This window comes from Eublepharis macularius, chromosome 1 (genome assembly GCF_028583425.1).
Source record: "Eublepharis macularius isolate TG4126 chromosome 1, MPM_Emac_v1.0, whole genome shotgun sequence".
Taxonomy (NCBI): domain Eukaryota; kingdom Metazoa; phylum Chordata; class Lepidosauria; order Squamata; family Eublepharidae; genus Eublepharis; species Eublepharis macularius.
In genome coordinates this window covers 186,190,653-186,203,670 of record NC_072790.1, presented here as the reverse complement: position 1 = coordinate 186,203,670, position 13,018 = coordinate 186,190,653, and the positions used below count along the sequence as shown (strand labels likewise).

Below are 13,018 nucleotides of genomic sequence, written 5' to 3'. Positions count from 1 at the left end.
CAACTGCCTTTAAAAGCACTCATGGCAGAGATACAAGGCACTTACTCAGATACCCGCAGGATGGTCTCTTTGCCTTCTTCAACTGAAATTTTAACTTGATCTTTCACAAATTCTGCAGTCAGCAAGGCTCCTGAATTTTAGAAAGAAAATATTTCATAATCAGAATAGAATAACTTTTCTTTCCCTTTTTTTAAAAGCAGCTTTAATTCAATATTTTTCCTTACCACTCCAAGACCAAAATGTTCAAGAAAGAAATCAGTTTGATCCTATATAAACGGGTTTCTTTTCCTGGAAATCTTTAGGGTAGACCAGAAGGGCAAAACCTGAGAGTAATCTTCAGCAATAGCCTCAACAAGACTGGCTATAAATTCATTTCCTAACAATTCATTTCCTGCATAATTTACAAGGCTGCACAAAGTGAGGGCATGATCCAGCAAAACTTTAGGCACTACTGATTTATTCCTCTTTCATTAAATCAATGGAGCCACTTTAGCTGAATCATGCCCCAACCTTTCACATCAGTCATTTCTAAAGTAATGGGCTATTGTTAAAATCATGGGTAGATCTGTCCAAACCATGTTGACTTTTACTAAAATTATCATAGCTACCAAAAATGTCATGTGCATTGTTTGTTATGCATAATTCTAATACACTCATTTTACTATACAGCCATTCTGTCAATTATGTACTGTATTCAGCCCTTGTAGAAATTAAACGTCAATAAATGTTTAAGAAATGTTATACAGTTTGAGACGCCCTAGGACAAGCCTCGACAATTCCAGGTACCAGTTCACTGCTACTACCTGAAGTTTGTTCCTGGCACCCAGAACTCCAGTGGCCCTCTCTGCCTGTAAACTCTGTTACAGAGTTTTAAAAGAAGGAGAGGTAAGTCAGCCCTTGAAAGGGATGCCCTGCAAAATTTCTAGCACAGAGGTAGTTTGCTGTTAAGATACAAACTGTGTTGCAAACCAAGCTCAGTTGCTGCTGGCTCTCCTTTGCTTTTGATCGGAACTTCTCCTGGCTCCTTGCCTCAGGCCGAAAAGTGGAAGACAGGCAGGTGGCTGTGCTTGGTGGGGTGCACAAAAGATACTTGGAGGAGAGATGCAGAGAAACTAGGCCTGGAGAAGGAGCAAGTCATTCAGTCTTCAAGCCAAGAAGTGTTGGAACCATTCAGAGTGCAAATAATAGATTGAAAGTAATTTTATACTCAGGCTTCGTGTACTAATACACAGGATTATTATTCAGATTACTGATTCACCAAAGTGATGGCTCCTGCTTGAAATCTATTCACTACCATCCCTCAAAGGATTCCATGCTTAAGTTAAAAAGAGAATTATCCTTGGGTCTAGGATCTGGATCCTATACTAGGCTCTGGGAGGCCCAGGTTCAAATCCCACTCTGTCATGGAAACTCAGTGGATGACCTTGGGCAAGTATTACACTCTCAACCTAACCCACAGGGTTCTTGTGAGGATAAAATGGAGGAGAGGAGAAAGATGTAAGCTTTTTTGGGTTCCCACTGGGGAAAGAGAGGGTATAAAAGAAGTAAATAAATTTCATTATAGTACTCTTTGTCCGAGGTGAATTTTTTAAATAAAATTTGGAGGAGAGGAGCTGGGCAGCAGGTCCATTACACAGTTGGCCCAGCCAGAAGTAAATACTGCTGAGCCAAAAGCGGCATAACACTATGGTGGCCAAACAGCCATATCCCAATTGCCATTGGACCCACACAGTTGAAAAACAGGGCCTCAGCAAGAGGTGCAGGACTAACAAAGAAAGCAGCCACAGCTCTCCTAGGAGAAAGCCTCAAAGTGCCAGGTGACTTAAGAGAGGCTTCCCAGGACACTCCAGCAAAGGAACATAACAGGCAGTCAGCAGGTTGTTGCTATCTCTTCCCCTTGCTACCTCATATGGCAATGCTGTGACCATGTCCCCATTAGAACCCATGTTATCAATACAGCTCTCATTTTGCACTCTGTTTTCGGGAGCATAACCACAATGTTAAAGAATGTACTGCTTTGGTTCAATGCATAAATACAATGCTTTTGAATTTTAAAATGTGTGCAATTTTCCCAGCAAATACTGAATAAAGATTTGCCACCTGGTATAAAGTCCAGGTTTTGCCTACAATTAATACTGTACAAGAAAATATTGCCTGCACATCCCTGAAATTCTTTATTTGTGAAGGCAGGATTTGTCTTTATGGCATACATTCTTTACCATTACAGTTAATGTCTTTGGTATAACAACTTCCAGTCTTCAGGGTATTAACAAAGTCCCTAAATGTCAAGAAGAGCTACAAGATTCTGTACCAACAGTGTCATCCTAAACAGAGTTACACCTTTCTAAATCCAGTGAGCTCAATGTGCTTAGATAGATGTAACACCTCTTAGGACTAGGCTCCAAGATGGCCTATTTAAATGGAGTAAATGTGACTGGCAATTCAATCTAATAGGAAAAAGACTCTTACAGCATATAGCAACTACACTAACAGTTAACTGTACACATAAGAAAAAATACAAGGAGAGTAACGTGAAAATGTCTCTTTGTGAATTAAAAGGCAAGTCATTGGGACTAATCTTTTGTGCAACTGCCTGCAATCCTATACACACTGAACCTACTGGAACTTACTTCTGAGTAAATACATACAGGAGCAGGTCACACAGTAACCAAACATTTTTGAGAAACTCCTTTTTAGATTAATATTCAAACATTTCCTAGTGGATAAACATGTTCAAAGGGAACTAGCACTTTAGTGCAGATTCAGCACTCAAGTAGCCACATTATTTTCAGCAAAAGATATTAAAAAGTGGGTAATGTATTCCTACATAATGTCCAAGTCTGTAATCGTATTAAAGTAAATCCCATTAAGCCTAGTAGGAATAGCTGCCAAGTAAACATATATAGTATCAAGCTGTATATCAACAGCTCTTGCATGAATATATATTTATATGTATTTAAGACAACATGCTCTATATGCAGACAATACTCAATGATCCTTAAAAGATCACTCAATTAATAGTTTACAGCCAATATTAAATTGTACATATTAACGATAAGCAATGTAACCAGTAGTGCCCATTCAAACATTTTTTAAGTGACTGAGGTTGTCATTCCAGCAAGTCCACACTGTTTATTACAGTCTATACTACAGTCGTTTTTGGAGACAGATGACATCCTATAATTACAAAACAGAAACCCCATGACTAAGCACAAATCTTTCTGAGCTACACCCCACAATGTCTAAAAGCAGCCCTGATTTAGCAAGGAAATATCCTGTTCAGAATTCCTGAAGTGCCACAGTAAAACCCACGTGAAAGCGCTGTTGTGATTTTCAAAATACTTTTAAAGAAGTGTGTTCTCATGAGTACTCTTCACACAATATGAATTTTCCTCCAGGTTTGTCTCCCTGGATCAGGTCACTGCAACATCCGGTTATTACAACATGTGATTTATTTGCAGATTAGGAGATGGTTTAAGCACCAGCAGGTCCAAAGGCAGAAAGATCTCAAAGTCAAAAGTGAAAGATATATTAAGCTACAGCTCCAGGTAGCACAGCACATACCTTCAGCAGCTGACGAGAGAGAAAAACAGTGTTGCACTTACCTGTAACTGTTGTTCGAGTGTCTTCTGTGCAGACACACATTTGGCCTGCTCCTGTGCAGTCCCAATGTGGGGCTGCACAGAAGGATGAAGATGATTATGTCCAACAGCAATTGTTCACTAACAATCAAACTGGCCTGAAATCTGACTTTAAAATTGCCTCTGTCCGTACATGGCAGAGGCAGTACACCCATCCAAGGGCTCTTGACATATACACAGAGATTTAGAAGTGAGTGTAAGGGGAGACCCTGACATAACATATGCCCACTCACACACTCCACAACTGGTCTGCAACCACTCTCACCTCTGGCTCTGCGCTGACAATTACAGAACTGAACCCACGTTTTATTAACAAGTAAAAATGAACAAAAAATCCACCCTTATGCCATCTTTCATCCTGATTGTGAGAAAAGGACACTAAGAGGCAACAATAATCCAGAGACACAAGGCAGATGCTGCTGACCTACCTAGCCCCGAGATTTCCCAGGCTCCTTGCCTCGCCACCACCCGCGCCACGTGTCAACCCCTCTCGACCCGTCCCCCCACCCAATTCCTTTCCTCCCAATCTCACGTTTGCCCGCCCTTCCACTCCTCCTTCCCATCCCTTCTCGTCTCTAAGCCCTTCCTCTGGCCCCCACTGATATGCCTCCCCTTTTCTCAGCCTCGGCCCCTTATCTCCGGCGAAAAGGAAAAGCACGGCTCGCCTTCTGCTCCCCTCACCGGGGCCCTGCCTCAAACATCACCTCAGGGCACTGCTACGTCCTAGAAAGGGCGACCGCGGTGATGAATGGACGGGCCCGGCGCTTCACATGCACCGCCTGATGCAACATGGCAGCAACACGCTCCGCCTCGCCTAGCTTCGGGAAGGACCGGGCGGAGGGGGGCCAAGGGAATGGCCACCAGGTGTCCGGGGCGGGGGGGCGGCAAGAAGCGCTTACCGAGAGGGGGGTGCGCGGAGTTCACCGTCAGACTCAGCGCCATGCTGGCGGAGACGACAGCGACAGGCAAGAAAGCAAAAAAGACGGGGCGGGAACTGCGCACGGCGTAGACTCACAGCGAGGCCAACGAAAGCCCTCCCCTCTCCTAGCTAGGCATTGCTCCCTCCTCCGCGCCGCCTTCGGGGCTTGTCAGATGAGGCAGCAGCACCGCCTCCGCCAGCGCAGCTGAAGAAGAGCCGAGAGGCGCTATACCCGCCTCAGAAAATAGACTTCGTTTGTCAGCCAAGCGCAGCTCGCCACCGCTGTATATCCTGTCCAGGGCTAACGTGTGGTGAAAGGAGGCCCGGCCTCTGAGCGACCTTGCGTTGGTCGCTTTCTCTCAGCCCAACTTAGCTGGTAGGGTTATTGCGAGGATACAGGGGGGGGGGGTTCGTTGCCAACTTCCAGGTCGGACCTGGCGATCTCCAGGAAATTGGAATTACAGCTGATCTCCAGGCCAGAGATTAGTTTCCCTGGCTGCTTTGGAGGGTGCACTCCATTGCATTATACTCCACTGGGATCCCTCCCCAAACTCTGGCCGCCCCAGGCTCCAAATCCCAAACTTGCAGGAATTTCTCAACCCGGAGTTGGCAACCCTGGGGACAGCCACGCAGTTTAAGCTCTTTAGAGGAAGGTTGGATTAAAATATATACAAATTACACACCTCAGATAACCTACAATCAACGAAAAACAATTGTTACATGAGAAAGAAGATGGCTGGTTTCTGTTCCCTGCTAATTAATCCAGATGACACCACATTACTGGCACACACAAAAAATAGTGAAGACTTGTGATGACTATTGTTGAAGGTTAAATAAGTGCCAAAACAAAATTAAAACTGAAGGTCAAGAAGAAGAATAAAAGCTGGCTTTAGATGATTTTAAACAGATCTTCATGAATTCATGTTTTTTACATTGAAATAAATCACTTTCATGCTGGCAGAAAACTGCTGAATCTGATAGAGCATGCTACAGAGCACATTGGAATGCTTATGAAGCAGCTGTGATAGCAGTAAAGAAACATTTCACAACCATGCATGCACTCTTTGTGGTACCACCATGGCACAAAAGCATGTGGTCACCCCGAACTCACTAACTAATCACATATTACGTCCATAGCCACAGATCCAGCTCTTTGTGGTACTACCATGTTGCAAAAATATGGATCCAAAGCATGGATTCTCAGGACTGTGAAATGGACTCCACTAAAATACATTGTAAGATGACACTGCTCTGAAGCAATGAATGGGTAATTTTTGTGGTACAGTCTGTTGCTATAGATATAAGAGAAGTGATGGTGAGTTTTGGGGAACTCCACTTAAAAAATCTGAGGAGTTATGAGAATTTGTGCCAATTAAAATTCCAATTTTAAGCTCTGGTAAGCAGTTAGAGCTTTGGCAAAGAGAGAGAATGAAGTTTATATGGCAAAGGAAAAAACCACATATTAAGCAAAAGGCTTTGCAAAATGCAAAGGAAAGAGGTGGACTGGGGGGTGCCAGATCTAAAATTATATTATGCAGCTGCCTGTTTAGTTTGGTTAAAGGACTGGATAACATTAAAGAATAGGAAACTCTTGGAATTAGAGGGGCATAATTTAAGGTATGGGTGGCATGGCTACCTATGGTACGATAAAATGAAAGTAAATGTAGACTTTAAGAATCATATTATACACCAAGCCCTGATATGAATCTGGAATAAGTTTAAGGCAAAAACACCACTGTGGCTTTCACCACATGAGGCACTATTTAGAAAAGAAATATTACATAAAGGTAAGTGGTTAACATATTAGGATTTATGTAATTTCTCAAACGGGAGGATAAAAATGCACTTGAGAGGAACTGAAAGAGAAAAGCCCGGATTGTCAGTGGTTTGTGTATATAGAACTATTAGAAAGGTTTAAAAATGACCTTAAAATGTATGGCATGGAAGAAACAACTAGTACATTTGAAAGTAAGTTGTGTACAAAAGATCACTTAATATCTAGAATGTATAAATTTGTGTTAAAAATGGAACTGGAAGAAGAACAAGTGAAGGATTGCATGATTAAATGGGCCCAAAATTTTGGATATAATATCCATATGGAGCAGTGGGAAAAAATGTGGAATTATGGTCTAAAAATTACATTGTTACAATCTGAAAGAGAATTTTTATAAAATGATGTACAGGTGCTACATGACCCCACAAAAATTAGCTAAGATGTTTAATGGGGTGTCAAATGTTGGAAATGCCAAAAAAATGGGGGTTCCTTCTACCATATGTGGTGGACCTGCCCCATTGCTTAAAACGTATTGGAAACATATATACTTAACAATGCAAAAAATATTAAAGAGTAACTTACAATTAAAGCCAGAGATGTGCCTATTGAGCCTAGTGGATAATTCAATAGAAAGTGAATTTGGAATTTTGATTAGATATATGACAACGGCTGCAAGATTAGTCTACACACAATATTGGATACTGAATAAACTTCCAACAGTAGATGACTGGTTAATGAAAATGTTGGAGATTGCAGAAATGGCAAAACTCACAATGTGAATCTTCCTTTCTAGGTCTGGTTGAACATAAGAATTCTTCACCCCCTTTGTGGGTATCTTGGCAGATCAACAGACAAAGTACTAACCTTTCCATTAGTGCACACTGGGCCGGAATGAGGGCAATTTGTTGCATTCATTGGCAGGATTTGAAAGACCATGAAGGGCAGGACACCCGCAGCAGGACTTTTTAAATTCCACTTTCCCACTGCAGTCCCTCCTGCTATTTCAAACGGTTAGAATGCTTCTCTATGACATACAAGTTTTCTATGAGCGAAGAATTGTTTTGTGCAGAGCAGCATCCAATCATGCATTCCCTCCCATGGTACACCCGAGAACTAGGGTTTATCTCATCTACTGGGTTTGGGGACCAGGCCTATTAAATAAGAGTGTCAGTAACAAAAATGATGTAACCACTATAAATGTTCTATACAATCATGTGCGGTGTTGTTTTTGCACAGCTAAGTTTTATATTTGGTCCAAGAAAGGTATTTTAGTTAAGCTGTGAACAGAGTCATAGCCTAAATGATGTTATTACCATGAAATATGTTGCTTCTGGGTTTTATTAAAATACTTTTTTTCTGAAGTTAATACTGCTTTTAAGTATTCTGTTCTTAATTCTAGACAGAAATCAAGTGAATGTAAAACGACAAATGCAAAGAAATTTCATTGGGGGAGGCTCAGTGGCAGAGCTTTGCATAAAGAAGTTCCCAGGTTCAACCCTCCCAGCATCTCCAGTTGAAAGGACCAGGTTGCAGATGATGTGAAAGACCTGGAAGAGACACTGGAGAGCCACTGCCAGATAAGACTGGCCTTGATAGATTAATCATCTTAGTTTTATGCAACTCCATCTGTGTTCCTTTTAAATGACTGTTTTACAAAAAGATCAGTATACTTTCAGTATTATTCCATGTAAGAAAAGTCATATGAGAGCTAGATTCTAATCTTGTAAAGTACTGTATTATGGAAGCTGTAGAAAGAGTGAAACGAGCTCAAGTCAAGCAACACGGTGAATAGGAACTGACTCTAAGCCTTCAGCCTCTCTCTTCCTTGTAAGCTTTTATAATTACAGAAATTTGATACATGAATCATTACTTTATTCTCTATGACATTTAGAATCCACTCTAAATAAATGATGTTCTGTGTGTAAAAGCTGAACTATATACATTTACAGACATAGGTGGCTGGTACCATCAAAAGGCAAGAGAGGTCCGATTACAGTTTTTGTGTCTTTCCTTCAGTTAACAAGGTAATAGGATTTGTATCAGATCCAACGGCTCAACAAAAATGTATATGGAATTGTCACATTAAACATACATATTTTAAAGGATGCTAATAAAAAGCAATACATTATTCCAACCTACACTCAGGGCAAATTCTCACCAGTACATCAATTAACAAACAAAAAACACAGATCACTAAGCATTATGGCAGAATAAAACGTTAACCCAGTTCCATAAACTGTAACCAATTTCAGTGAAGAATAATAGAGATGTTCCTTCTCAACCAAGTGGAATGTACCATTCATCTTTTAAGGCACAAGAGCTTGTTTTACTGCCTCAGGAACTCTAGTTGCATAATAATCATAATTTCTCAAGGCAGCAAGAACACCTCCTGAATTCATGTGCTTGACATCTTTATCATAATGAAAGTAATTCCCATGAATATCAGTAAGCTTGCCTGAAAAAAACAGAAAACATCATATTAGCATTTAGACACAGCAGTTGCATTTCTACAAAGAAAAAAAATGGCCATAAAAATTGTTCTTCTTTTGCCAATGTAATGCACCTATCCTTTTCTGGACCTCAATTTTCTAAATTGAAGTTTATCCACACCAGCGGTCCTCAATCTGACACCCATGAAACCCATACTGCCTGCTTATACGATTCCTAGAAACCACTTCTTTCAAAAGTGGGTGCTCCAAAACAGAGAACCAATTCTGGCTTTTTTCCAGCTCACAATCACAAGACATGCTTCAAAAGTCCACAGGAGATATCATCTTTAGGTCTGCAAGAAGCAGCTATTTGGAAACAGGTGCCTTGCCAATCATAGGGAGCTGCTTGGTTTGAATCTTCCAAAATTTTGTACCCCCCCCCCCGCCGCCTTGGCAGTCATTATGTGATTGATCCCACCATGGTATCCATTTTGTGGTGGCACCTACAACCCTTTCTCAGAATTCCAGAAGTGCACACCAGCTGAACATGGCTCAGGATCCCAAATCCACATTACAGTCCTTAATTGGAATATTAAGGTAAATCAAATGAAAAGCTGGAAGATCCATGATCAAATTGGCCCAACACTTTAAAGGAAAACAATATTTGAGTACAAGTGAGAGAGAGATCTAGATCAGATTAAATACCTTCTCCAATTATAAGCAGTAAGACCCCTTCCTCACTCAAAGAGGGCAGTTAATGGATGGAACATCATAAATGCTCCTTATAAGTGCAAGGCACTGGCTGGCCCAGAGTGTATGCCAACTGGGCAGGAGCCTAGAAAACTACCAGAACATGAGTCAGAGGCAGCTGACTGACTGGCAGCCCCTCCATGTCCTGGAGACACACAGAGATAACAAGGTTTTCTAAGGAAACCCTTGCCTAACCCCATCAACACCAGGCTGCACTTCCCCTTCACCAACGTATCCTAATCAAAGCTATTCAGCAAACCTGAGCTTTTCCTATCCAGTACTTACCAAGTCATCAAGTAATATTTTCATCTATAATCTATTCTAGATAGGAACCATCAAACCTCTCCCAATTTATTGTTATACCTCCAGACATACCATTAAGCCATTGTTTTTGAGAGCAAGATGTCAAGCTTGCCCCAGAGTACATTTTGCCCTATAATTGGCTCCCCAGCCATGTGCTCTGCGTGTGTGTGTTCTGGATCCGTACACACGCTCTCAAGTTCACTTGAGCTTTTTTCTCCTCGCTGTGAAACGCAGGTCATTTTTGCTGCTGCCTCCACGAACTTCTCCTATCCTTGAGACTAGTAATTAGTCTCTGAAACTGCTTTCTCCCATTTTCCTCCCTGACTTTCCTAGTCAGTCTTGTATGCATGCTGTGTGCGATTTTCTGTACATTTGCCTTTTATTCCTCTTTAATAAAAAGTCCTTTCCAGTTGAACATCTGCCTGACTTGAGAGTTCTCTAAGGAATAATCCCCCAAAACATTGGTAGAGATTTCTAGTTACCCTCCCTCACTTGCCTTCTTAATGCTAATTCCCTCAACCAATTAAGGAGACCTCCTATTTGGGTAACACTTTGGTACCATGGCCCCAATCAGAATCATTCTTCTCCCAACTTTTGCACTTTAATTTACTTTTAAAAACTCTGAGAAGATCCAGTCTCAGATCTCCGCAAGTCACACTTGCTTTGGCCTCTAACTTTATTATGACACTGGAATAGCAAGAAGCCCCCCCCCCCAAAACACATAGGTCAGCATTGCTTTTCATAAAGGGAAAGCGAAATTGGGTAAGCTCAATAAGCTGGCAAACAGCAAAATAAATGCATTCAACACATGAGTTTGAATACTTTTGTGTTGCACTTTTTAACTACATTTTTAAAGGTTCAATTCCTCTAAACATGATATATCAGTTAACTCACCTCCAACTGCATGCAAAATAGCTTCTGGAGCACAAGTATCCCACTTTTTGCACCCAGGGCTGGCAAATACATAAGCAGAAGCCTTGCCTTCTACAAGTTGAATGATCTGATACAACGAAAGAATTCAAACATTTTTCATAATGCCCACACAATGTCCTAAAAAACAAACATTCCACAAACTTTTTCAATGATTAGAGCTGTACACTTTTCTTCTTTAGTTTCAATAGCCATATGGCAGCAGACTTGTGTATAGTCATGTGTGTGTTTTTTCTTCTTATCCACCACACTGCTGTAGTAATAGGAAAAACTGGATCTGCTATGCAGCTGTGAAATCAACCAAGGGAATCCTTTTCAGGATGAGATCTAAGCATCCCAAAAGGCCACCTCTTTTTAGCATTTTTAGCTATCAGCAAGGCATGCATGTTTTTCGCTGCCCAAATATGCCTTTAGTTGCAATGCAGGTGTTCTCCCACATATTATTAATATGCAATTTTCACTTGGTGAAACTGTATTTGATTCAGGGATATTAAATCCATGTGGGAAAGCAGCAATTCCTGAGGCGTGGGCCAAGGCTGCTTGACTTACTTGAAAAAAGCAGGGATGTACTTCCTCTGGAAAAGAAAACCTATGATGGAATCATAAGGTACTTTTCCATGATCCTTTGTTCTACCCTACCAGTCTCCAGGGATATTGACTAGCACTATTAGGACCACTAGTAGCCTGTTTCCCAGGTCATTCTCAGAATGATCTTTGTCCTCCCAAAGTCAACCAGGCCCTAGGATTCAGTGGAAAGTTAATAGTTCACAAAGCTTTTGAAGCAACATGTATCTGGGTTAGTGTTTACTTATATGTATGTATTTATATCCTGCCTTTCTCCCCAAAGGGACTCAAAGCAGCTCACAACAAAAAGTAAGTAGAGTGTAAGTCGAACTCTTCACAGCTTTGGTCCAGCATATCTACAGAACTGTCTCTCTCCCTATGTTCTTCCACAGCACTTTGCTCATCTGAACAGGGTCTCCTGTACATGCCAGCCGGCACATGTGCAAAATCAACAGCTGCCCTTACATGTGCATTCTCTGTGGAACAGCCTGCTTGAGGAGGTCAGAAGAGCCCCCACTCTTCTGGCTTTCCATAAACAATGCAAAGCTGAGTTATTAAAGAGGGCTTGAATATTCAGATAGGAAGACTGTACCGTAGGGAAGTGGTCTCAAAGGAATGCTTCACTAAAGAGATTAGGACCATAGACTTCACCACTATGTATTATCTGTTACTTCAAGTATGTGCTACTATGTACTATCTGTTGCTTTAAGTATGACCCTACTGGGTAGTTCTATGTTGTTTAATGTCAGTCTTAGAACTACTTATGCTCTGTTTCAGCAGTTCTTCAACTCTGTATTGGATTTTTGCTGATGTTATGTCTTTGTAAATTTGCATTTATATATATTATGGCATTTTTATTGAAATGTCCTTGATACTTACTGTACCAATCTCGCACTGTGTAATCCACCTTGAGTCTCAGAGTGAAAGGCAGACAATAAATGACATAAACAGTGTGCATTTTGTGTGAGATACCACACAGTTTTCTTCTCAAATTTAATCCTTGTTTCTGTCTCCAGGAAAGGTCATGAAATTTGAGGTAGGGGGAAGAACACACTAGCTCCATTCACAGAATAATTTCTTGGTTCTTTAAAAAAATGTATCCCCACTTCAGTACAGCTGAAACAAAATTATCTCTGTACCTTATTTCCTGCCCCTCCAACTCTCACCACTGCATCAGGGTCCATAGCACTAATGCAGTCATTGACCAATTTGCTGCTGTGTGACCGTGTGGTGGTGATGATATGTTTCCCAGCTGGCACCTCTTTCAGCTGAAATCCAAAGGCACCCAAACCAAGGACACCCCAGATTGTCCGGCCCAGGGCTGCATCTGCACCTGCCTGCCAAGAAGGTTAAAAAACAACACAAGACATGGTAATGCTGGCTTTTAGCATGGCTTGAAATAGAAAGGCAGAAAATGTAACTGGTAGTATTACCGGCTATATTGTTTAAAAATGGAGGGAAATGATTTAGCGACATTACTGAATATCTCCAAATTTTACGAAACAAAAAAAGTTCACCTTCTGGTGGGAAACGGTGAGAGAGGGAGGGAGGCAAATCTCCCTGGGGAGGAAGATCCAAAATTTAGTTGACAGGACCAAGAGGGCCCTTTCTCGAGTTGCCACCATGTAATGCCAAATAGCAGGGGCACCTGAAGCAAGGCCTCCAAAGATGATCAGTGTAGATGGCTAGGTTCATAGGGGAGAAGGCA

At 41.4% G+C, this 13,018-nt stretch overlaps 2 protein-coding genes across 5 annotated transcripts in view; both read right to left on the bottom strand.

Moving 5' to 3' along the window:
* Positions 1 to 4,626, bottom strand: part of EPRS1 (glutamyl-prolyl-tRNA synthetase 1) — a 52,699-nt gene extending 48,073 nt beyond the window's left edge. For all 4 annotated transcript variants that reach the window (XM_054980708.1, XM_054980726.1, XM_054980716.1 and 1 more), the window contains exons 1-2: positions 4,541 to 4,626; positions 46 to 130 (exon numbers count right to left, since the gene is read on the bottom strand). In XM_054980708.1, coding sequence (XP_054836683.1) covers positions 46 to 130; positions 4,541 to 4,583 — 128 coding nt within the window. In that variant the 5' untranslated portion in view covers positions 4,584 to 4,626. The remainder of the gene's footprint in view (positions 1 to 45; positions 131 to 4,540) is intronic.
* A 3,303-nt stretch (positions 4,627 to 7,929) lies between these two features.
* Positions 7,930 to 13,018, bottom strand: part of BPNT1 (3'(2'), 5'-bisphosphate nucleotidase 1) — a 38,327-nt gene continuing 33,238 nt past the window's right edge. The window contains exons 7-9 of the mRNA XM_055000263.1: positions 12,450 to 12,647; positions 10,711 to 10,816; positions 7,930 to 8,789 (exon numbers count right to left, since the gene is read on the bottom strand). Coding sequence (XP_054856238.1) covers positions 8,641 to 8,789; positions 10,711 to 10,816; positions 12,450 to 12,647 — 453 coding nt within the window. The 3' untranslated portion in view covers positions 7,930 to 8,640. The remainder of the gene's footprint in view (positions 8,790 to 10,710; positions 10,817 to 12,449; positions 12,648 to 13,018) is intronic.